This window comes from Leptonychotes weddellii, chromosome 1, assembly GCF_054177405.1.
Source record: "Leptonychotes weddellii isolate Sample4059 chromosome 1, ASM5417740v2, whole genome shotgun sequence".
NCBI classification, from domain to species: domain Eukaryota; kingdom Metazoa; phylum Chordata; class Mammalia; order Carnivora; family Phocidae; genus Leptonychotes; species Leptonychotes weddellii.
In genome coordinates, this window is record NC_138369.1 from 114,890,061 (window position 1) to 114,916,139 (window position 26,079).

At 45.2% G+C, this 26,079-nt stretch overlaps 1 protein-coding gene, 1 non-coding gene and 2 pseudogenes across 4 annotated transcripts in view; 1 reads left to right on the top strand and 3 right to left on the bottom strand.

Moving 5' to 3' along the window:
• Positions 1-1,121: 1,121 nt before the first annotated feature.
• Positions 1,122-26,079, top strand: part of USP13 (ubiquitin specific peptidase 13) — a 127,791-nt gene continuing 102,833 nt past the window's right edge. For 2 of the 3 annotated variants that reach the window (XM_031041934.2, XM_006745805.3), the window contains exon 1: positions 1,122-1,425. In XM_031041934.2, coding sequence (XP_030897794.1) covers positions 1,258-1,425 — 168 coding nt within the window. In that variant the 5' untranslated portion in view covers positions 1,122-1,257. The remainder of the gene's footprint in view (positions 1,426-26,079) is intronic. The other variant, XM_081829921.1, reaches the window with a different exon arrangement.
• Positions 9,767-10,348, bottom strand: LOC115945046 (large ribosomal subunit protein uL11 pseudogene; annotated as a pseudogene).
• On the bottom strand, positions 21,327-21,503 carry LOC115945048 (small nucleolar RNA SNORA81). Its single transcript, XR_004079531.2, has one exon. It is a non-coding gene; the product is annotated as a small nucleolar RNA SNORA81 (small nucleolar RNA).
• Positions 22,883-23,854, bottom strand: LOC115945044 (heterogeneous nuclear ribonucleoprotein A1-like; annotated as a pseudogene).

Consider the following 26,079-nt stretch of genomic DNA (forward strand, 5'->3'; position numbering starts at 1 on the left):
TGGAAACTGGCACATTTGCAGAATCAGGCAGAGTAGCAGAAATAATGGGGGGGGGGGAGATTTTAAAGATAGTTTGATTTGTTTGGGAGAGGCTTACAGAAACCAACATTTTTATTCACTATTTTTTGCTATTCTTGTGTTCTATGAATTGGCAGGAATCCCTGGGTACCCTGCCCTTTACATTGGGTGTAGTTAGGGAACCTCAGCGGAATGGAACCTGTGTTTTAAGAATTTTTTGGAGAAAATGAGAGTATGCTGTGAGGCAAGCTCTGTTCGCAAATTATTCACCTCCCCCCTTCCCCATTCATTGTTTATTTTGAGGAACTGGACCTGAAGACAGGAATACGTGCGTTTGAATAAGATGCTCAAATCAGGCTCTTCAACGTTCGACTCGGAGACCTCGAACAAATCAAGCAAAATACGTTCCAAAGAGAAAAATATAAAGCTTCTCCCCGCCCCGAAAAAATCTTGATCCTGCTCACCATACGTAAGAAAGAAATCTGTATTATTGCAAAAATCTATGTCCATCCTTACTGGATCCTATTCTATTCTCTTTTAATAAGCTTTAGATGTTAAAAAAGTGGGGAACAAGGTTTAGTGAGGTTAACACCGAAGTGCACAGCGCAAATTCAGATTTGGGCCCGACGCTGGGCAATCCAGATTTGCACATCGAGTTCCACCCCTACCCAGGCAGGGGAAGTCCCCGCTTTTATCTTCAGTTGTTTTAAAAGCAAGCGGTTTTTAAACCCCCAAATCCTGCTCTTTGTGTTCGCTGCCTCGGAGTTGTCCCTTCGCAACCTATCGATCTAGGGTAGAAAACACCGTGGGGGTACCCCACGGCAGCCCGCCGGCGGTGGCGAGCGGAGCACCCCGCCGGCTCCCGGCTCCCGCGGCCGGGGGGCTCGTCCCCCGCCCCCCGCCGCCCGCCGCCAAGCCGGATCCGGGCGCAGGGCCCCTCTCCAGCGCCCCCTCCCCTGTGCGCTGCGGCTGGCGCTCCCCAGCGCCCCGCCTGACGCTGCAGCTGGGCCGGCGATTCGCCATTGGATTAAAAATAGCAGCGTCCCCCACACCCCCGCCCGCCCGCCCCAGGCCCCCGGTGCCCGTTCCCGCCCCGCGGCCCTCTCTGCCCGCCAGCCCCGGCTCGGCTCCGGTCGCCCGCGCAGCCCGCCGCCGCCGCCGCCGCCGCCGCCGCGGGCTGACCCAGCGCTCCGGCCCGACCCGGCTCGGCTCGGCTCTGCTCGGGTGCACGCCGCGGCCATGCAGCGCCGGGGCGCCCTGTTCGGCATGCCGGGCGGCAGCGGCAGCAGGAAGATGGCTGCAGGAGACATCGGCGAGCTGCTGGTGCCTCACATGCCCACGATCCGCGTGCCCAGGTCGGGGGACAGGGTGTACAAGAACGAGTGCGCCTTCTCGTACGACTCCCCCGTAAGTGAGGCTCGGCGGCGTTCGCGGCGCCCCGGGGGAGGGTCGCGGTGCCAGCGGCCTGTGGCGGCCGCGAGCCGCGGAACTGGGCGGCACGTGAAGCTGGGGGAGAAGATGCGCAGTGGCAGCCGGGGACCTCCTCCCGCGGCGGCGGAGTGCGCTCAGGGGCACTGCAGTTCGGCAGACACCGAGTGAGCGCCTACTGCGTGCGGGGCGCTCTTGGCCCCGAGGCTGCTGCAGCTGAAGACGGGGTCGCCGCGGGGTTTGCTCCGCCAGCCTTTCTAGGCTGACAGGGCCCCAGTTCCCAGCTGCCTGGCCCCAGCCCCGCCACCGTTTGAAAGATAGATCCAATCGAAGAGTTCCCTGATTTTAACTGCACGTTGCGGATGGTTTGCGTCCTCTCTGGGGGCGAGAGCGGAGGGCGGCTGGGTGGACCGCATCGATCCCCCCCACCCCCCCGCTCCCCCGCCCCGGACACACACAGCCCTTCTCTTTCTGGGACCGTTTGCTTTGCCTAGGGAGTCCCACTCCCGGACGACTCGGATTTCCTCGCCTAGCTTTTCTTCCTCCACTTTCTATTGCTCCCCACACCTTTTCTTCCCGTTAGAATGTCAGAAGAAACCTTCGAGTGCCTCCAGTTGGGCAGCAGAAATAGAGGGTCTTCTGGATTTTATGGTTTCTTTCAATCATTCCCCTTACTCCTCTACATGAATCGCCTGGGCTGAAATGCATTAGTATAAATTATTAAAAGTTTAGCCGCGGGTCGTGACCTGAGACTGGATTGGGCGGGGGGGGGGGGGGGGAGGGGGGGAGTTACTACAGATCACCGCCTTCCACCCAGGGCGGTTGGTAGTGTTTTTCACCAGGTGGCATGTATATGTGCGACAAGGAAAAGGAGGGTGAATGTCCCTTTCCAGAGTCAGATGGGCTTCAAAGTGACTCAGCTGTCTGGCGTTTATCATGTCTTTTTGAGGACCAGGTTATTTTTATCCACCCACTTTAGATCTCATGTGTCACCCGGCAGATCTCAATGCAACCGGGAGGTGCATGGATTAGAAGGACTGAGGCAGGTTTCAAACAGTAGTCTAACAGATTTTACTCACATTCTGTAGAGTATTGTTGGAGGGGGGAAAAAAAAAACAACCTCAAATGAGAGGCAAATTTTCCAAAGTATCCTTTATTATCTGTTGGATTCATATTGGCTGATACCAAAGCATTTTTGTTTGTTACACATTGGAGTCCCAGAATTCGTATCCTCTCTACGATATTCAGTTTTTCTTTTATGTTAATTCCGGATCATTTGGGGGATAAAAATTTCACTTTTTTGATTACTTAATTATTTTCTTTCAAAAAGGTCTAAGTGGAATGAGATGGTTGTATTTAAATACTTAGCATATTGTGATCACACTACTTAAAGTGACTGTCAGTAGTGTCATTAAATAGTATTCTCCACAAAGTATTTGAAAATGCCATTTTCAGATTTTGCATCCAGTGATGGGCAGGTTCCCATTAGGAGCTCCTAAGGGTGGAGAGGGATGATGGTCTTAACTAACTTAAGCAATTGACAGATTGTGAAGTCCAGGAAAAAGAAAGTGGCCTAGTCTTTTAGGATAGTTCAGTGTGTAGAGTGGGTAAAACTACTTTTTCTATGTTTGATCGGGGTTGCTCTTCAAATTCATCTTACAAACTTTGTTACTGGAAATCTTTACCACATTATATAGTATGTGACAGGTGTGAAATAAAGCTGATTATTTTAATTCACTTCTACAAATAGTTATTGGGAGTTAATGGTGTGCCAAACACTCTTCCAGAAGCATCATGTCCAGTGTAAAATGATGATTTCATTCATATCACAGTAGTTCCTTGGGGAGACTGGGCTTATTTACAAGGCTGATGAATCAGTATATTTCATTATCTATGAGGAGGAAGAGAAAGAAGGTTTTATAACAAGTTATATTAAAGCACAGTGTAAGATCATGGGCGATATTTCCTTATGGTACTTACTTAACACTTCATCATGAATCAGATAAGGGTTCTTGAGCACCTACTATGTGCCAACTCATACATGCATGGCTGTAAGAACCATAGAGAGTAAAATCCACTGGTGCCAAACACCCCAGAGACTTAAATCTACAAGTGCCATGGGACTGTGGTAGAGGAAAGACCAAAGCCATGTGAGTGGAAAAAAAAATCATCGGATACTTTTGAAAATGGCCATGGATAAAGACAGATAGAAATAAAGAAGACCAATAACCAGCAAAGTAAATCACATGGGCAAACACATAAAGTGTGACTGTTTTCTTCTTATTTGCTTGTAATGTACTGGGAAGAAAAAGATTGATTTAACGAGTAGTGAGGTCTGAACCAAGTGGAGAGTAGAAGATGAGGGCCTTGAATACCTACAATAGGAACTTGGTTTAATATGGTCAGTTACGGAAAACTACTATAAGTTATGTGACTTAAAGTGGTGTTAGAAGGAGACTGAAATGATCATTTCTTATTACAGATCTACCATATCTAAGGCCTGGTGTGAACAGCTTTGCTATGCCTTACCTGTGTGGGTATGAGGATTGAGTGGGACTGTATGGTAACTCATTTCAGTGTCCCTCTCCTTCCTTCCTACCTTCTAGGGCTTAGCACAGGGCAGATGCTCAGTGACACTTCTTCTGAGATGAGTGAGAATTTGTGCTTTTCACCCACCAATTCTTCCCAATTTCAGCCCAGGCTCACCTTCTCACCTTGACCTGTAGGTTCAGCTCTCCATGACATGGCTCATCTTGCAAGGTGTGTAATGGGAACTACCTGGAGAGTGAGCCCTTTGCATCTTTATCCCCCGCAGCTGGCCCAGCATCTGATATATATATATATACCTGTGGTTACAGGTTCTGAAAATGCTAAGGATTCAACATATGGGAAACACTGCGAAAGGAATCACGTGGGATTATCACGTGGGATGTGGTGACTTTATTGACTGTGGGGGACAAAGTGTGAGAGAGAGCCAGACTGGCAGGGTTTAACCCCAGCTCTGTCTCCCAGCTGTGTAACTTCTCTGTCTTCCAGGTTCTCCATCTGTAAAATGGGGGCAATAATAGAACCTACCTCATGGGTTTTTTTGTCGATTAAATAAATTAATGTGTAAAGTATGCCCGGACAATTCATAATCACTCTGGGAAGAAAAGAAAGAGATAAAGAGAGTCAGGCATGGGGTTGTAAGCCCAAGTGTTTGATTGTCCGGGATTATGTAGAAAGTTTGGTGTGGTTAAGTGGAGACATCGGTCCATACTTTTTCTCACAAGCCTTCATGGACCACCGTGTAAAATCTGCTCATCCCCTAGGTTGGTGAACCCCTCGTTCATCTGAATGTACTCTGTCCCACCTCCCCTCACCTTCTAGGATGCCAGCTTTGGGGAGGCCAGTCTCTGGGTCTCCAGTGGCTAGGACTCATTTCCTTTTCCAGAACCACCCTCCTGTCTTCATCATCTTCTGCTTGAGACTTCATCGTTTCCTCTGAAACCCACATTAGTTAGAGTCTATGTCATACAACACAGCGATTAGTTGCAGTGTCTCTTCCATAGCTGGCCATCATTTCATTCTCTTTTCACTTAACTGGTTGTTTTAAAACATCTGCTAGATGTGAAACCTTCTACCAAGCTTTAGGATCGGGGAGGAGCTGGGCCCCTCTCGTGCTAACTATGCCCCTTCCCCACCTGGCTGGAGGTGGAGAGCTTATCTTATGCCTTATCTTAGCAGGGGTCAACTGAAGGACTGAGACAAGGGCTTAGCACGGGCAATTTATTTTGGAAAGGTATCCCAGGGAACATAAGAGGAAGAACATCCAAGGGAATACTGACAAAGGGGAGGAAGGAAAGCCAATCCAAGAGTGAGTTACTGAGCCGGCTGCCATGATGGATCACTGGTGCTCAGTCCGGCCAGGGACCCCTGGGGAACTGTTGAATGTGCCTCAGTATCCTCCACCTGGGACATGGAGAGGGGAGTATTTATCCACTGGCTCCCATGGTCTGCTGGTCAGGGGTGCTCCAGGGATGAAACGCCCTCACCCTTCCAGGTTTGTATTTGTGCCGGAGGGGCTTCCTGAGAAGCCTTCCCGAGACCAGCAGCTGCTGAGGAGAGAGAGATCCCCGTGCAGTGAGGCATGGATCTCTGGCCACACTTGCTATGACAAGCAGCTGCACACGCTGAAAAGGTGGCCCGAGAGGATGTGACACCAGCATAAGCAGTGCCTCACACCTCTCCTTCCTTTCCAGCATCAGCATGATTTTGTAAAAAGGAGCTTGTTTCCCATTCTCTGAAGCTCTGAGATCCCTTAGCGATGTTGAGATGTCACGGTTGGTTCTCCACATTCCTCTGTAAAACTCTGGGGAGCTGGGGCCTCATGGTACTAGCTGGTTTACATAGCCACTGGGAAGGGCTTTGAGATCATTTACTTGTAGGAACAGCTTGTGTTAGGGGCTCACTACTGTAGGGGTGTACATGCTCCCTTCCAGGCAGTGAGACTTCCATCATGGTGCTTACTTGTAGGGGAAAGATAATTTGGGGATCTATGTGGAAAAATCTTCCTCCTAAGGGATCAAAAATTTAAGATAGTAAAACATTTCTTATTTCTTTTTCCCCTGAAGATATAAACTTAAACTCATTCTAATTAGTTTCACATATTAAAAGTTCCTTTCCAAAAGCAACTAACTAAAATGTTGTTTTATAGCAATGATTCTCAAGATTTTTGGCCCTATATACTCTTAAATATTTTCGAGGATGCCAGAGGGCTTTTGTGTGGTTTCTGTCTATTGATACTTACCCCGTTAGAAATTAAGACCGAGAAAAATTTAAAACAACTTCCATTCTGTTAGCTTTTAGAGTGATGGTGTCATCAGATGTCATGCAGACTCTTAAAAATGCCTCTGTATGCTCAGGAGAGAACAGGAGTGGCAAAGGCAGGTAAGTTCATGTTATGAAAATAGTTTTGACCTCGCAGATCACTCGAAGGGCCTTGGGGGCATGACAGGGTTTCCAGGTCGGACTTCGAAAACCAGAGTTCCAGAGTTTGATGTGTAGGCACAACCCGTTACTCCAGTGACACATCCCATCTGCACTGTCACTTTTACGGGTTCACATTTTCACATTTGTGGTGACTGAATAATTGGTTGTTAATCTTAGCTCAACTACAGATGTCCTATGTCTCCTGTACATTCTTTTTGAAGCAAATTAAAGTTTAGAGAATTTGGGACCTTTTGAAAAAAACTGCAGCAACTTGGCTGGGAATCGGCCTTTTTTGGAGGTGAGAATTCCTTATTCTGTTGACTGAGCTTCACTGGAGGGTGATCTGGTTGGGCTGTTTCTTTGAGAACCTTAAATTTTAGCATCCTGATTTTTTTCCTTTAGCCCCTGGTTAGGAGACTTTTGTCATCTTCTGCCTGGAAAGTGAAGGTTTATCTGCCAGTACCAGGGAGCAGGGAACTGAGTGGGAGGAGAGGACGAGGGTGGTCTCGGCATCTGGATATTGGATATGGCCGGATATGGTCTCCTGGTTCTCAACCCTATCCCCGTTTTGTTAAGCGGTCTCCCACATTGTAGGGGCTGGGAACCTGGACGCTACCGTTGCCAGAATCTTTTGACAGGAGGATTCTTTTTTTTTTTTTTTTTAAAGATTTTATTTATTTGTTTGAAAGAGAGAGAATGAGAGCACATGAGAGGGGGGAGGGTCAGAGGGAGAAGCAGACTCCCCGCCGAGCAGGGAGCCCGATGCGGGACTCGATCCCGGGACTCCAGGATCATGACCTGAGCCGAAGGCAGTCGCTTAACCAACTGAGCCACCCAGGCGCCCCTCTTTTTTTTTTTTTTTTAAGATTTTATTTATTTATTTGAGAGAGAGAGAATGAGAGAGCGTGCGCATGGGTAGGGGGGAGGGCCAGAGGGAGAAGCAGACTCCCTGCTGAGCAGGGAGCTCCATGCGGGACTCAACCCTGGGACTTCTGGATCATGACCTGAGCCAAAGGCAGTCGCTTAACCAACTGAGCCACCCAGGCACGCTTTTTTTTTCCTTTTAAAATTTTATTTATTTGAGAGAAGAGAGAGAAAGAGCATGAGTGGGGGGAGGAGCAGAGGGAAAGGGAGAAGCAGACTCCCCGCTGAGTAGGCCTGATGCGGGCTCGATCCCAGGACGCTGAGATCATGACCTGAGCCAAAGGCAGACGCTTAAGTGACTGAGCCACTCAGATGCCCCTAGACAGGAGGGTTCTGATTTTGATTCTGCCAGTGAGAGCTTCAGAAGGAGAAGCTACATTGTTACTGTAGCAACAGCCGTGCCAGGTGTGGGATTTTCCTGTCAGCTTCAGAGTATCCTTCTGGGACTCCAGGCCACCTCAGCCATGGGGGAGCTGGGATCATCTATGCAGTTTCTTACGATGCTTGTGCATCTGGATTTCCTGAACATGAGTGGTGGTTTCTCTGACCTTGGCTCTCACAGCTCTAACCATGATTACGTACCCTCTAATTCCCTGTATTAAATCCCTTCCTGCCTGAAATACTTAGAATAGTTGGTATTTTTGGTCCACATCCGGACTTATACACATACATTACACACATACCTCTAAGTCTCCATGTATTCCTAATGGAACTCCTGTTCTTAACTGAGCTCTTTGTCCCACAGACCCGAGTCCCGTGTTTTTACCTGCTCTAGAGAATAAACCTCTTGTGGTTTGCCCATGTGGGAGGGCCCACTGCGCGTGGAGGAGGGATTTGGGGCTCTGATTGCTGCCTAGAGGGATTTTCAAACCTTCCTTCTTGAGTGCTAATTCTCTTTTCACTCCTCTGTGCTGTTCTTCCTTCAGCCCTGTTCCACCTCAGCTTTCAGAGTTCCTGGAGCTACTAGTTCTGGAGTCTCTTGGAAATTCTGGGGTGGACATCAGATCGGATCTTGGTTTTCTCCACTGCAGGAATCCTCTTTGTCGGCTCCTCTTAGTCTTGTACTGCTTCTCCATCTGCAGTCTGGTTTCCAGATTTTGTTGCTACGGTTGATGTTTCTTAAAGGCATGATGTCTTTACTGTTCTTTTCTTTGGGTTTCAGGAAGGAGTGAAATTGACGTATATGTGTAATCTGCCCCACATGCGCTAGAATCCCGCTTTCCCAAATGAATAATCAAGAAGGCACTTCCTGTCTCTTTTTGGCTGCCGTTAATTATCTTTCAAGCTGTATCATTTTTAGGGTCTGGGAATGTAGGAGACAATGCTGATCCTGTCAGGGAGCCGCTTGGGAAAGTTTGTGTCCTCAGTTGTATTGAGCCTGGGCATCTGTGCAGCTCTGAATTCTGTTTTCACTCCCCTGCGTTGTTCTTCCTGTGGACTGGAGTGCAGTTAAGGGTGCTGCCCTTCATTTAGGGCCACAGGCTGGGAGATGTACAGTATTATCAACTCTGCCTCCCTCTCCCTCCCTTGCTTTATAAAAAATTGTATAAGGGGCGCCTGGGTGGCTCAGTCGTTAAGCGTCTGCCTTTGGCTCAGGTCATGATCCCAGGGCCCTGGGATCGAGCCCACATCGGGCTCCCTGCTCAGCGGGAAGCCTGCTTCTCCCTCTCCCACTCCCCCTGCTTGTGTTCCCTCTCTCGCTGTGTATCTCTCTGTCAAATAAATAAATAAAATCTTCAAAAAAATTGTGTAAAATGCACATAACATAAATTTAACCACCTTAACGGTGTTTAAGCGTCCTGTTTGGTGGCATTAAAGGACATTCATGTTGTTCCATGACCATCACCACCATGCCTCTCTGGAGCTCTTCATCTTGCAAAACTGAAACTCTGTCCCCTTTTACCAATAACTCCCCAGCCCACCAGCCTCCCAGCTTCTGGCAACCATCATTCTATTTTCTGTCTCTATGAATTTGCTCTAGGTACCACCTTATGGAAGCGAGACCATACAGTAGTTACCCTTTTGTGACGGGCTTATTCCACTTACCATGTTTGTATGGTTTGTCCGTGTTGTAGCATGTGTCAGAATTTCCTTCCCTTTTAAAGCTGAGTAACATTCCATTGTATGTGTAGACCACATCTTGTTTATCCATTCATCTGCTGATGGACACTTGGCTTGCCTCCATTTTTGCCTATTGTGAGTAAGGCTGCTGTGGGCATGCGTGTATCTCCCTCTTTTATTTTATTTTGTTTTATTTTATTTTTTAAAAGATTTTATTTATTTATTTGATAGAGAGTGAGAGTACAAGCAGAGGGAGAGGGAGTGGGAGAGGGAGAAGCAGGCTCCCCGCTGAGCAGGGAGCCCGACGTGGGGCTCGATCCCAGGACCCTGGGATTATGACCTGAGCCGAAGGCAGACGCTTCACTGACTGAGCCAGCCAGGTGCCCCATCTTTTTATTTTTATTTTTTTTTGTCAAATGATCCTTTATTGAAATATTTTCCTTTGTAGTTAACTAGCTGGGCATTCCATGGCACCACTGTTGATGTCATCTATGAGGTCATGAGGGTGGTGGCCATCAGCATGGCAGTCCACAGACTGGGCAGTCCCCGTGATCTCTTTAATGGTTCCAGAGAGTTCTTTGGCTAAAGATTGGTGCCGCAGCTGTCGGCCAAAATTGACAATCTCATGAAAAGTGATACTTCCACTGCGCTCAATGTTTTTCTGCTTCTTGCTGTCTCTTGGTGGTTCCTTGAGGGCTTTGATAATCAGGGCAGAGGTAGAAGGTACCCGTTCAATCTGGGCCTGTCTGTTCTAAATGGTCAGTTTCACTGTAATCTTTAGACCCTTCCAATCACTGGTCACCTTGGCGATGTCATCACCACTCTTTTTCGGAGACAGGCCCAGCAGGCTGATCTTTGGCGCCAGGGCAGACGTGGCTCTGACTTCACCACCGGTGCAACTCAGGTACGTGACTTTGTTCTCACTGGGGTCGAATTTAGGCGGCATGGCGGAGGCAGCTGGTGTCGGATGAGTCCGGACTCGGGACCAATGAAGAGAGTCGCACCTTCGCCTCCTCTGAGGTGAAAGCTAAAAGTTCTCCCTCTCTTTTATATTACATCCCACTAGAGACCAGGTTCCGGGGTAGCCTCCTCTCTCCTTATCCACGGCCCAGGCTCAAGTCCTCATCATCTCTTGCTTGGACTGTTGCATAAGAATTTTCTTAACTGACCATCTTGCCTTCCTTCCAGGCTGTCACACTGCACCCTCAGTTTTCCTAAAACATGGGTCTTATCATGTCATTTCGCTGCCTAGATATTTTCAAAGCACCATTCAGGCTTTCCTAACATAGCACCTCAAATCAGTTTACCAGGTTGATCCAACTTTCCTTGCCAGTGTTGTCACTTAACACTTAACCTCTACTTACATTCCTTTAGGCCCAAGGGACTTTGTGTTCTTCACGTGCTCCATGCCTTCAGCCCTCCATGCATTGGCGCATGCTCTTTCCTTGGCCTGGAATGCCTTCTCCCAACCCCTCACCCCCCCAGGGAAAAACCCTACTGATCCTTAAAAAGCAGCTCAGATGTTCTCTGGAAAGCCCTCACCACTCCCTTGTCCCCAGGCTGAGTTAGACACTCATTTTCCTTTGCTCACGAAGCACTTTGTACATCTCTGTCATGGGTGGGATCCTGATTGTTGAGGACATGGAACACTTGGGGTCTTGTGTACTTGTGCTGCTGAGGCTGCATCTTTTCTGTTTTTCTTTTTTTTTTTTTTTTAAGTAGGCTCCATGCCCAGCATGGAGCCCAACAGGGTGCTTGAACTCACTGTGAGATCGAGACCTGAGCTGAGATCAAGAGTTGGACATTTAAGCGACTGAACTACCCAGGCGCCCCTGTTTTTTCTAATTTTTAAAAATCATGAACATGTACTTTGGAATAAAAATTGTTATTAAAAGTAACCAATACCATATTTTTATTTTGTCATATTATAATCTAAAAAGTCGTAAACTTGACCCTTGACAAGCTAGGGAGAGGTGTCTTGGGTCCTTTCTAGGTGTTTTGTGTGTTGTGATTCTGGGCGCCAGAGGGATCTTGGTGGACGTGATCACACAGAGTGCTCCTCGGGGAGATGACAAGAGGGCTGGTCTCTGTGGAGGTAGCCCGGGCCTCTGGGCTGCCGCTCATGTTCAGTATTATGGGCAGTCAGCCCAGGACTCCTCTTGTCCCCAGGCACAGGGAAGATGGGAACAAGAGCACCTATTTTTAGGTCTGGAACAGCAGGTCAATGCAATAATGACAAGAATTTAATGAATCTGAATACGCCTCCAGACTAGAGATGGTGCTTGAGGTGCACAACAGTATGTGTGCTTCCTGTGATGAAATTAAAAATAAAACAATTTGTTTTGTGTTAATTAGCAAGTATTCATACTTACTTAGAGCCTACTATGTACCCAGCACTGCCCTGGGAGGGTCTGAGTGTTTAGGAGGGAAACAGGACCACAGTAAAGAAGAGTGTGACATGGATGTTTCTAGCATAATATGGAGTATGAGCGCCAATTTTGAGTGTCTACTAGGAGTCAAACACGGTGCTGGGTACTTTTATATACATTATCTCATTTAATTACAATAGTAATTGGCTTGTAAGTGATAATTACTATTGTTGCCCTGTTTCACAGAAGAGGAAACAGAGTCAGAGAGATTACGTAGCTTGCTCAGGGACTTGTTCAAAGACTGGTGCATGACACAGATGGGACTTAAGCCCTGACGTGTCATGACCTTAGACCCTGAAGCACTTATAGAGTATTAAATTTTAAACATTGTGGCGCTTACCATGTACGAATGGAGATTTCAGATGCAGGAATAATCAATACAATCTAGAAAAGTTACTGGTCTGGACACCTGGATGGGATCTGAAAAGTGGCATTTTGGGGGAGGAAGGGACAGAGGCATGGAGGTGGCACCAAGCTTGGGACATATGTAAGGAAGAGAGGATTACTCGGGCAACTGAAAAGCAAGGCTGAATCCTCTGCGGGTTATAAAGGTCGGCCTTGGTAAAGTTCGACCAATGGGCTGGCCAGTCGGGAGCCAGGGAACAGCTCAAGGACAGTGGTTACTTGCTGTGGCTGTTCTGGAAGCCGAAGGAGGACTAAGGTTGGGAGGTGGGGAGAACTGGAATAGGAATCGGGGTAGTAGAATATTGGGGGGGGTGTGATGCTTTCATGAGGGTGACGATAGTGGGGAGAGAGATGGCAGAGTGATGGGACTAAACTCAGTAGACATTTTTGATGAAAGGTACAGCGCAACTTAGTAGCTTAGAATATGTTGCAGATGAAGGAGTGGGAGGAGCTAAAGGTCACTTCAGGGTTTGTAGCAGGGCGGATGGAGTGTATCAAGGGCATATACGAGGGTGAGTCGGTCAAATCAGATGGGTGGGTGCTGCGTGGAGAAGCTCAGACAGGAGTCTGGGGCAGTATTTCCTCCAGGAATTAGAAATTTGAACAGATAATCCTGTTGCACGAGTAGTTACAGAGGGAATACATGCAGACTTGACTGTTGTATGAAATAAAATCACTCTAGAGTAAATCTGCCCCATATTGACTACATGGGCGATTGGCCCAGAGCCTGACGGCTCTTGTGAGTTGCAATTATGAAAACTTTTCTCCTGATGCGACCAAGTGTCGCTTTCTTTGCCCTGGTTAATTCTTTGGGTGTTGCTCAAAGTGGTGACCTAGACACAGATGTCTCTGTCCCCAACAGTTCTTCGAAATACGCTTGGTGGTCTGTTAGTGGGATCAGTGGATTGACTGGCCAGGAGGAGAGAGGACTGGGCAGGGGACAAGGGTGAAAGTAATTCACATATTGTATCCCTTAGGCCCCGCTGCTGATTTGCTCCTTTGGACGTGTGCCTTTGGGCATGTTCTGCCATTGAGTCTCAAGCCTGAAGCTTTGGACGGAGCCCCAGCCGATATGCACTGTTTCTCTAGGCCTGCACCAGCAGAGCAGGACCACCGACAGACAGATCCAGCCCACTGGCTGGACATTGGTTGGTGAGGGTGGGTGGGCTCTGGGGTCCCGGTGGTCCGGAGCCCAGCACCTTGGGCCTTGCCACTGTTCTGTCGGGGAGCTGTCAGGCTGGGGCAGCCACCTCCCGGGGACTCCAGCTGTCCTTTGGAGTTTGGGAAGTGGAGCTGGTGGGTCCTGCTGGAGCCTCTCTCCTCCCCTTCAGGAAAGCCTGGCAAGCACCTGGCACAAGCTACTTGTGTGGGGTGCTCTCCTTCGCCTGCCCCGTCTGCTTTCCTGGAATGAGACGGCCTTGGTAAAAAAAGGAAGAAACTGCTCTTTTCCCCAAGCCTCCGTGACGCGTGTGCTTGCCCACAGCCGCCCACCTGGCTCCTGCCACCAAAACAACGTCTGCTTCTCAGTTGCCCCAGGCAGCATGTGGAGGGCCAGACTGGCCTGGGTCCCGGCCCCTCCCCCACCCCATTACTACTTAGTAGCAGTAAGACTTCAGCAGGTGTCTTAATTTCACTGAATTTCTCTGAGCCTTGGCTTTTCCCTCTCTAGTACCTACCTGGAAGGGATGTTATAATCATGCCTTCCCATTAAACCTGCTTAATGCTAGCCATCTCTTTAAGTGGGATTTAGTTGGGAGGGGATCCTTCTGAGAAGAATGTGAAATGAGATTTATAGTGTCTTGGGGTTGCCAAGGAGAGACAGCCTGTACTTGGCAATTCCGCATGAGGCTCTGCCCTTCAGCAAAAGCCTTGGGCAGGAGTGTTTGCTGGCCTCCTTGCGGGGGAGCTCTGTTCAGGGCTATTATACATACTCAAATCCAGCTCGTAGTGATGGGCTTTTATGGGTTAGCCTGGAAACCTAATCTTCATGTTTAATATAGTTTGTCAGGGGAAATGCATCCTGAAGAAAACCATCTCTTTTTAAAAATGAGAAGAAATGATTATAAAACGTTTTTACCTTTGATAGGTGGTTTCACATTTTCTCTTTTTTATATGTAAACTGGGAACTGCTTACGTGGATTGTAGCTTCAGTTTAGCCCTGCGAAGGTGCTCACCTCAGTGTCCTCACTCTGACAAGTTTTATTTTGCTCATCTGTCCTGTGAACCTTGTAGTAGCTGTTCCTCATGCCTTGCCAAAACCCTTCCCCAGCTGTTTGGGTGACAGCATCGTCATTGCTCCAAATACCCAGAGCAAGGATGTGGTTTTATCCTTAGGAAAAAAGTTCCTAAATGACTGATCGGTGGAACAGTAAATATACAGTGTGTTAAAACGTAGCTGTTTGGAGTCTGCCTTTAGCTGTCTGGGGTGGCTGTGCGGCTCTAAGGCATATGTGGGAGCCCTCTGCAGAGAGGAAAGTGGCAAAGTTGGAGCAAATGGGAAGAATCATTACTGCATCAACATTTGTATTTTTTCTTAACACTTCCTGGCCACAAGCAAGATTTATCGATGTCCAGGAGAGGCCTACACTCTCCTGGGATTACACGCATTTGGTTTTTTCTACTTAGTTTATATGGATAATTTTATTTCAGTGGATTTGCTTTTGGAAGCAAGGTTTTTGGATTTTGCAAATATTGTATTCCGGAAGTTTTGTTCTACTGGCATGCTGTTTGAGTATTTCCTTGCTGTCCAGCCTGTTTTTTGATAGTGCTTTTTCCTCATCATATTTCCCCTTTCTGTGGATTGCATGCTTGCTGCCCTTGATCTGGAACTTTGTTTTACTTTCTTATTGCCCATTGGCTTCCCATCTGCCTGTACTTAATTTTTGCATTTAAAAACTCTTGTCCAGGGGCGCCTGGGTGGCTCAGTCGTTAAACGTCTGCCTTCGGCTCAGGTCAGGATCCCAGGGTCCTGGGATTGAGCCCCGCATCGGGCTCCCTGCTCGGCAGGAAGCCTGCTTCTCCCTCTCCCTCTGCCCCTGCTTGTGTTCCCTCTCTCGCTGTGTCTCTCTCTGTCAAATAAATAAAATCTTGAAAAAAAACCAAACTATTGTCTGTTTGTTTGGCTCTAGAAGCCAGAATGTACTGGGGATCTGTGCTCTGGTCATTGGAATATTTATAGGTACCATTCAGATGTGAAAGTACCTGAGAGGCAGAATTAATAGCCAGGTGGTTGTTTGATGAAAGCAAGAGTTCAGCAGAGAGGTGGGTAGTCTTATGAGTCTAATGAGTTAAAACAGGAGCTGTCCTTGATTCTGCCCTTTTCCACACACCCCTCTCTAATCCATCTTTTTGCTCAGGGACTCTTTCTTAAAATTATAACCTGCACCTGCCAAAGTTTCCCCATCCCTGCTGTGAGTCCCCTTCCCTGACTTTCTGCCACCTCCCCCAGGCTAAGCCACCATCTTGACTTGTTTAGACAAGGGCTGTCTAAAAGAACTTTCTGTGGTGATCGAATTGTTCTGCATCTCCAGTATGGTAACCCATGCGGCTCTTGAGCACTTGCCACGTGGCCATTGTGTTTGAGAAACTGAACTTCTAATATAACTAATTTAAATTAATTTAGAGCTAAATATTTCCACATGGCCAGTGGTGGTGTGGTTCTAGACTGCGTAATAGCTTTGTAACCTTATATTCTCTTTGCCCCCACCTTACAGTTCCCCCCAGTAGCCAGAATGATCTTGTAGTAGGATGTAAATGTCATCAGAGCACCAACCGGGCTTGTCTTTCTCTCCCTCTGCTGAATCAACTCCTCCTGCCCCACACCCCACCAACTTCTCTAACCCCCAGAGGAGACATCACTGCCTCATTCTCCTTCACAGCTTTTCCCCACTCCACACAGACGATCTCTGAATCCCCTTCTATGAACACAGATGGCATCTACCTGGGCTGGGGTACAGTGACCTGGCTTTGTTTCACTTCTCTCTTGTCACCACATTCTCATCTATCTCCCTGAGATGACACGCTTCATCCCCTCTTTTACTTGTGTGTTCCCAAATCTCCTAAGCCACACATTTTGAGATAATCTTAGTTATTTCAGATAATCTTAATTACTGGGAGTAGCAAGAACATACAGCCTCTTAGAGCTATGAAGTTGGTTGCGAAAGCCTGAAGAAAGCTTGGGTTAAGAAAAGGGAACATTTGAACAACTGCTTGTTCTATTATGTATACATATACTTAGTTCTAAACACATTTGGTTGTTTCTACTATTAAAAAATGAATCAATTTTCCTGAAGAAAATTAGAAAATGTGAAAGACAACACAAAGAAAACCATCCCACGTGAGTTGTGCGTGCAGAGATGACGTCCCACAACGTGCAGGGCCAGCATGTTGTGTATATTGTAACATCATAAGCGCTGTTTGGTTCCCTGCTCTTTTCACTGAAAAATACTGTGCAGAGCTTTTCCTTTCAGTAAATATGCATTACAAATAAATTTTAAATGGCTGAAGGGTGTTACAGTTCATGGATGTATAAATTATTAAAGAAATCTGTTCTTGGGCATTCAGGTGATTTCCTTTCAATGTTACAAGTAGCTAATTCAGTTCATTTCTTTTTCTTCCCTTTTTTTTAAATTGGTGTTCTAGAAAATACTGTTTTCTTATCCTTTTCATCTCCCTTTTGCATGAATGTGTGAGTCACAGCCTTCCTGGGTGTTAGTATGGAACTTGTCCTGGACGGGGATTTGTTGTGACACCATCTACCTACATCATGTTTCTCTTTGCGGCGATGGTGGCTTGTTTTCCACACTGGTCTGTGGTTATAAAAACAAGCGTTACGCAGCAACTTTGTTTCCTGAGTGCACTGCTCACACAGGCTCGCTCTCCCTTCCTGTCTTCCAGCGGAGGCGGGTCTCCAAGAACACACCATTGTAAACAAAGTTCTCTGAACACCTACCGATTGACAATGTGGTGTATTTTTATTTAAAATGACTGTTCACTTGCTATTCTGAAAACATGTAACCTTGACCTTTATATTCGCCTTGGTTTTAATATTCTTTTAAAAGGCAGCAGTGTAAAGAAAGGTGACTTTGTCCTCGATGTTACTTCTGAATAGTATGTAGGATAATACAATGTAAAGTAATAAATGAACGAATGTTTGTATATCATGTTTATATTGAAATGCTTTGAAGAGTGGGTTTAAGCAACGCATGGGCTTCTAATGTTGCTCCTTTCTCGTGGTTTGATTGTGGGGTGGGAGAAATTGTCGTAGGGGATCATTATAGAACTTTAGAGAAGCCCTGAATAACATTTCTTGACTTCCTTGTGATTTCAGGTTTCCAAATCAAGGCTTGCATGTTGGTCAAGTTTCTGTTTAGTGCATCATGAAAATGATCATTAGAATGTTATTTAGCTGAGAGCATGCAGAGAAGTGCACGCTGGCCGTTCTGGGCTGGGTGGCCTCTGGAAGTAGGAGCCAGATCGGGTCTAAGGTGGGATGGGGTGTGGACATGGCAGCCACTGTCCTGAAGAACCAGTGAGGCTGGCTTGGTCACAGAAAGGAGGGGAGCTGGCGTAATGGGGTTCAAGTGTTCAAGCTGCTGAGAGCCTGGCTTTAGCTGAACAAACCTGAAAAACTAGTGTTCCTGCAGATGCGGGGGGCTGTTTTTCTGCGCATGGCCACCAGCTTTCTTTTGATGATCCTCATTGTTTAGTTCTGTCAAAGACTTGAAATGGAGCCTGTGCTCTGAAGTGTCTTAAATACAGATCAGAAGGGTGCTGAGCATCAGTTCCAGAGAGAGACTAAACTCTGGGACTGGATGACAGATAACTACACAAACTTTGCCACTCAGTCCATAACTGTTTCTTCAGTTCTGCTCTGTACCAGGTACTGTTGTTGGAATTTAGTAATGAACGTGACGTGATTTCCCTGCCCTCAAGGAGCGAATGTGTGATTCAGGATCTGAACATGGTGGCCTCAAATGAAGGAAGCCTGGGTTTCTCACAGCCACAGATTTCAATGAATGAGATGCTAACAGTCATGAAATACAAGTGGATTTGGGGTTACCGACCAGCCGCACAGGGTGATGAGCCAGGAGATATGGGAATCGGTTACGGGCACAGGATGGTCGGTGGGCAAGTGGACAGGCGTGGGATCTGGGGAGCTTGTACATTCATGGAGACATTGGTGTATGTAGCTGGTTTTGGTGTGGGCTGCCCTGAAGGTCTGGGGCCTGACCCGATATCTCTGAAGGTCCTTGAAGTGACGCTTTCTTGACCATGAGACACTCTTAGAACTGTAGTGTCCTGGGCAGTTCTAAGAATGGGGTGTGAACATGGCAGCTGGTAGCTCGAGGCCAGGGCTACTCAAGTGGGGTCAGCTGACTGGTTCTAAGAGATAAGTACAAACACTGAGAGTAAGTATTTAGAAATTTCTATAGCAACTTGACATTGTAGCCACATCCAAGTGTGTGAGCAGTGGATTAGTTTGTTTGAACAGCGTATAGACCCATTTGGGTTTTGTGGGACTTACACGTGGGAGTGAGTTCACATCTGGCTGGAGCCGGGACTAGTCATGTGCAGTGGGGTCACATGTCTTTCCTTAACGAACAGAAACAAAACAAAACACAACACCAAACAATCTGGTCCTTCGTGATAGTACTTTGACAAACACTTCTTTGGACCCAGCACAAAGGTAATGGGAGGTAAGGCTGTGAGCCCCAAGGTGAAGAACTTAAATATAAAACCGTTGATGACATTCCAGCTTCATTTCAGGTCTTGGTCAATGAACAGACTTCCCTTCCTCTCTTCTTTTCCTCCTTGTCATCGGCATGTGTTTTTTTCATGAACATTATTTTTCTGTGCATACTGTATACAATTCTATACTATGTCCTATATACACGACATACAATTCCTAATATTACTCAGCCATCAAAAAGAATGAAATCTTGCCATTTGCAATGACGTGGATGGAAGTAGAGGGTATTACGCTAAGTGAAATAAGTGAATCAGAGAAATACAATTATCATATGATCTCACTCATATGTGGAATTTAAGAAACAAACCAGAGGATCATAGCGGAGGAGAGGAAAAAAATATAACAAGATGAAATCAGAGAGGGAGACAAACCATAAGAAACACTGAACTCTAGGAAACAAACTGAGGGTTTCTGGAGGGGAGGTGGGTGGGGGGAAGGGGTAACTGGGTGATGGACATTAAGGAGGGCATGTGATGTAATGAGCACTGGACGAATCACTAAATTCTATCCCTGAAACTAATACTACACTATATGTGAACTAACTTGAATTAAAAAAAATCTTGAAAAAAGAAAAAAAAAAGAAAAATAACATTGTAATGTTTTGTTGTGTTTATATGCCACAAGTTCTTAGCTCCTCTGTTTGGGAGCTCTTTTTCCTATTATAAATAGTGCATCTGTGAATATTTTTGTGCAAATTAGGGTTTTTTTTTTTTCCTTTTTCTTTTGGGTTCCTGCAGTCTGTACCCAAAGGAGAAATACTGTGTCAAAGGGTCATAGTTGTATTGATCTCTAGAAAGATGGAACCGATTTATATTGTGAGAGTACATATACAGGTTTTCTCTTTGGCTTCAGGCTTTGTAATTTTAATACTTTTTGCTAGTTTAGTAGGCATATACTTGCCTTGAGGTTGTTTTAATGTGCTTATTACTTCAGGAGGTAGTGAGAATGTGATGATTTGATTTTAATATTTTCTCACAACTAAAACTAAACAATCTTAAAAGAAAAACTTACCAAGTTGAAACTGAATGCTGACATCTTGTAATTTTATCAATTTTTACATAATTTGGATATAAACTTTTCTTCATTGTACTTTACATCTTTCCTCATTCTGTTGTGATTGGTTTTCTATTTGTTTCATTTTTTTTTTGTAGTGTAAAACTTGTTCATTAGTGTTTACATTTTTATACTCAACTACACCATCTCTCTATCCTATATTTTCTTGGCCAGAAATTATTTTCCCCTTAATAAGTGGGATAAATATGCTCTTCTGCTCTATTCTGGTTTTTTAAATGCTTATCTCTTGGAGCTCTCTGGACCTTATTCCATGTTTGGTATAAGATGTAGATTGAGGTTAATTTTATTGTATACTGTTGTCTCACTGTCCCATTAACTTTTTTTTCTTTTTTAAAGATTTTTATTTATTTATCTGATGAAGAGAGAGAGCACAAGTGGGGGGAGTGGCAGGCAGAGGGAGAGGGAGAAGCAGGCTCCTCTCAGAGTAGGGGGAGCCCGATGTGGGACTCGATCCCAGGACCCCGGGATCATGACCTGACCTGAGCCATAGGCAGTCGCTTAACCAACTAAGCCACCAGGCGCCCTGTCCCATTAACTTTAATCAGTGATTTTCCCGCATTTTTGTGTTTCTTGTGTTTTGACATATATTAAGCAGTTACCGTAGAATGAGTATATTTTTGGAATCCTCATGCATGCTAAAATTTATTTTAAAAATTACTGCAATATATCTGAATTTCATTTATAACCTGTTTTAATTTAATAAACCACTCTACCAGGGCGCCTGGGTGGCTCAGTTGTTAAGCGTCTGCCTTTGGCTCAGGTCATGATCCCAGGGTCCTGGCATCGAGCCCTGCATCGGGCTCCCTGCTCGGTGGGGAGCCCGCCTCTCCCTCTCCCACTCCCCCTGCTTGTGTTCCCTCTTTCGCTGTGTCTCTCTCGGTCAAATAAATAAATAAATAAAATCTTAAAAAAAAAAAATAAAGCACTCTACCATCATCACTTGAGAAAAGCATTATTTTGTATTCTGCCCTCTTATTCTTCAAGTTGTATTTCACTGTCAATTGGTAGTTTTCTAATCTGCATGATTTCTTTCTTTAAACATTTTTTATTTTTTTAGAGAGGGAGAGAGAAAGTGAAGTGAGGGTGGCGGAGGGGCAGAGGGAGAAGGAGAGAGAGAATCTCAAGCCAGACTTTGAACTGAGCTCAGAGCTCGACGTGGGGGCTCGATCTCACAACCCTGAGATCATGACCCAAGCTGAATCAAGAGTTGGACGCTCAACCAACTGAGCCACCCAGGTGCCCCCTATTTTTATTTTTCTCTAAAGACATAGTGCATCACACCTTAAGACAAAGGACACTGGACATTGAGAGACTCACCCCAGTCTTTACACTCTGGGGCAGTTCCTTTTCTTCTTGAATGTACTTTGCCTAACATCATTACAAAACCCAAGACGTGATCTTAGTTTCTGCAATTTTAGCACAGTGCTTATGCAAAAGAAGGTCCTGCCCGATTTCAAGGCTGCACTTTCGGCCACAGGAAGGCAACTGCTTTACGGTATTTTCCAGGGCAGTAATCTTAGTGGGGGTGCAGCTGGTTAATGAGAGCATGAGGTTGAGGGTTGGAAAACTAAGAGTCAGCTCAGCTCTGACCCCAGGCTATCAACCAAAGGAATTGGGAGAGAAAGACTTGTCAGCATAGGCTTATCATTAGCGAAAGAAGGTGTTCAGAGCACATGGCATGGAGTACTGCCTTTGAACGTGAAAAGAGTCTTACAGGATCACTACGTAGACATTAATACGGCAAGAGGGAAGAAAGCATGGATCATTAGACTGAAGTGTTTGTTCTATATGGGGTAGCTTTTAAAGAGGTTTGGATCTCACTGTGTCCTGAAGTTTTAGTACTGGTGGCAAGTGCTGTGGGGAGCACCCCCGTCTCAGAGCTGCTGGTGGAGGGGCACACAGGGCTTCAGAAGCCAGCCGTGTGTGGGGTGGACGAGACCCAAGGATGTCTGTCATAGAATCTTCCCTATGTGGGGCCATTTGCCTCTGAGTGCTAAAGCATTTTCCTCTCTGATTATGGACTTTGTGACAATATCAGGGGACTCCAGGAATTGAGATGAATATTTGGGGTATATTAGATTTTTTATCAAATTCCCTAGTAAGTCAAAAACTCTTGGCAATGAAATTAGCAAAGACTTTATGACTATTTTAGAGATTACTTTGTAAATTCTTGCATTATATAGCTATTCTGTGTTTTTCTCCAGAAAAATGCTGTACTTGAACATGTTTCTTTTTCCACTTGCTAATTTCTTGGTTCTCCCGCTAGTTGGTTAATATGTTTTTCTGATAGATTAGTATTTGTTGCCCCCAGCCAGTGTGGATGTCAGACTCACTGTTTTCTTCCTTCTGCTTATTTCCCCCAATTATAAAATAATTGAGATAATAGGAGATACACGTGGCACACGGAACTGTAGCTCATAATAAATAATTGCTATTGTTTATGTAATGCTTTACAGCACGAAATGTATCTCACCCCTTTTGAACTTTTTTTTTTTTTAAAGACACATCTGTTCAGCGTCATGATCAGACTATTACATTTAGCAATCGACAGCATGGGTGCAAAAGAAAAAAAAATCTACATTAAAACCCTTTGTTGGAATGCTTTACACTTTCCACAGAACAGAAACTAAAATAACCTGTTATACAGTTAGTCACAAGTACAGTCCTCGAGTTTTTTGCCCATACACATGAGTATCGTCTAAAACATGTCTTCTTTGCAGCAGCTAGGCCCTGCCACCACTGTTCTTGGCTGAGTTCACAAATCTGTTGTAACCTGTAGCTTCCCTGTCACTTCTCGGGCTCTCCTCTCCTGCTAAGCCTTGTTTCCTGGCAGTAATTAAAACCTCCTGTCACTGCCGTAGCTACTGCTGCTGCTGGAACCACCATAGCCACCTTGGTTTCATGGTTTGGCAAAGTGTTGGCCTCCACCACCATAGGGGCCGGAGCTTCTGCCTCCAAAATTTCCTCCTTTCATGGTCCAAAATTTGAGGATTGATTGTTGTAATTGCCAAAATCATTATAGCTTCTGCCACCTCCAGAGTTGCTTCCATCGTTACCAAATCCGTTATGGCCATCCCCACGGCCACCATATCCACCACCGCCTAGACTGCCACCAAAGCCACCTCGACCACTGAAGTTCCCTCCACGACCAAAGTTGTCATTCCCACCAAAACCACCTCCACGACCACCACCAAAGTTTCCAGAACCACTTCGACCTCTTTGGCTGGATGAAGCACTAGCCATCTCTTGCTTAGATAGGGCTCTCCTTACTTCACAGTTGTGGCCATTCACAGTATGGTATTTTTGGATGACGGTCTTGTCTGCAGAGTCATGGTCATCAAATGTTACAAAAGCAAAACCTCTCTTTTTGCCACTGCCTCGGTCAGTCATGATCTCAGTCACTTCAATTTTCCCATACTGTTCAAAATAATCTCTTAGATGATGTTCTTCAGTGTCTTCTTTAATGCCACCAATAAAAATCTTTTTCACAGTTAAGTGGGCACAAGGTCTTTGAGAATCTTCTCTTGAGGCAGCCCTCTTTGGTTCCACAACTCTTCCATCCACCTTGTGTGGCCTTGCATTCATGGCTGCATCCACCTCCTCCACAGTGGCTTATGTGACAAACCCAAAGCTCCTGGAGCTCTTGGTGTTTGGATTTCTCATTACCACACAGTCCGTAAGCGTTCCTCATTGCTCAGAATGGCTCCTTAGACTCCTCGGTTGTTTGAAAGCTCAGACCTCTGATGAAGAGCTCCCGCAGCTGTTCAGCTTTGGGAGACTCTGACTTAGACATGATGGCGGTGGGAGGGGAGATTTTAACGATGCGTTCATGGGCAGAAAAGCTCACCCTCTTTGAACTTAACGAAACCCTGTGAGGTGGGAATTATTGCTGGCCATGCTTATGAAGGAAAATACTGAAGCTTAGAGACTGAATGATAACCTTTAGGCCACAGAGCTAATTAGTGACAGTTCAGGACCCTGGTTACAAATCTCATATTTTCCCTGGTATATCTTCTGGTTTGAATTCTTTTTGATTGAATTACATTTTATTGGAAGAGAATGGAAATGTTATTTTTTAAAATCACAGTATGTGGTGCTCAGTTTAAATTTTTTTTTTTAAAGATTTTATTTATTTATTTGAGAGAGAGAATGAGAGAGAGCACATGAGAAGGGGGAGGGTCAGAGGGAGAAGCAGACCCCCTGCTGAGCAGGGAGCCCGATGCGGGACTCGATCCCGGGACTCCAGGATCATGAACTGAGCCGAAGGCAGTCGCCTGACCAACTGAGCCACCCAGGCACCCTGTGGTGCTCAATTTAATGGTCCTAATGAATAACTCACCATTATAATGATGCAAGTTTTGTAAGGGTTATGACTATGCAAAAAACATGTCTATTTAAAACTTTTGAAAGGATTTAATCTGTTGATCAAGTGAATATAGTATGTTGCCTTTAGTTGAAAAACTTTTCTAGTTTTATTCAAATGATCTCATTCAAAGAAAAAAAGTTATCCAGAAGCACAAACTAAATAACTCTGAGTTTTCTGAATGCTATTTTATAGTCAAATTTAAAAATTTCATTTGCAAGATGTTTGTTGCCAGAGTATAAAATTGAAATTGATTTTTCCTATAAGCCTGTATTCCATGACCTTGCTAAATTCATTTATGAGTTTTACTAGTTAGTAGTTTGTAGATTTTTAAGGATTTTCCATATAGACCAAATGTTATGAGCAAATCGAGACCATTTTACTTCTTTATTTGTGATTTTTTTTTTTTTTTAAGATTTTATTTATTTGACAGAGAGAGACAGCGAGAGCGGGAACACAAGCAGGGGGAGTGGGAGAGGGAGAAGTAGACTCCCCGCCGAGCAGGGAGCCTGATGTGGGGCTCGATCCCAGGACGCTGGGATCATGACCTGAGCCGAAGGCAGACGCTTAACGACTGAGCCACCCAGGCGCCCCTTTATTTGTGATCTTTATGCCTTTTTCCTTTTCTTGCCTTATGCAATATATTTGCTACAATAATAGACACATATCTGAACTAATGATGCTATAATATCCTCATTGTGATAAGACTCATTTATGTCCGGCTTATAAACCAAAGATACAGTGTTGGAGAATTTTATTAGAAGTTAAAAATATATATAATCTTGAGTTATTGGAACTTAAAAATTATTTTTCATGTATTTGTAGTGAACATCAGTGCCTGTTTTGATATTGAATTTGTGCTCCACTAAAATGTAAGGAATTTTGATAGGCGCTTGTTGGCAATTCTGATAGATTTTTTTTTTAAATTATTTAAAAAAATTATTTGGTGAGGTGACACTGACAAGAGCTTAATAAAAATCCACTTTCATTGAGGAAAGGATGGCTAATTTTATGGATTTTATTTATTTATTTATTTATTTAAGGGGGAGAAGGGAAGGGACAGAGGTGGAGAATCTCAAGTAGACTCTGAGCTGAGCCCGGAGTCCAGTGTGGGGCTTGATCTCACGACCCAGAGATTATGACCTGAGTCGAAACCAAGAATCAGATGCTCAGCCGACTGAGCCACCCCGATGCCCCAAGGATGACTAATTTTATAGGTAAATTGAGAGAAAGAGGAGAGATGAAATTGGGATAGAAACTCAAGCATCCAAAATGTGAACAATATCCTTGACTGTTCACTGTGTCAGTATGTCAGGAATTAAATAGTATTTGAAATGTGGCATAGAAAGAGAAATAGCTTTAGTTTAACTGACACTTTCAAGCCATGTGAACTTGGACAAGTGACTTATCCTCAGTTCTTTTTTTAAACTGTAAAATGGAAATAATAATAAGCAGCTTGTGGTATTGTCAGGCTTAGAAATAGTATATGAGAAGCACCTGGCACATATCAGAGATGCAAAAACAAGTAGCTAGGATTAGGATAGGACTCCATCCTTTATTATTTACTCATTAAGTTTTTATTGATTTATTAAACTGTCCTAATTTATTAATGGGTACCGTCACATATCATGTGTCACCGAAGGAAGGGATGAATA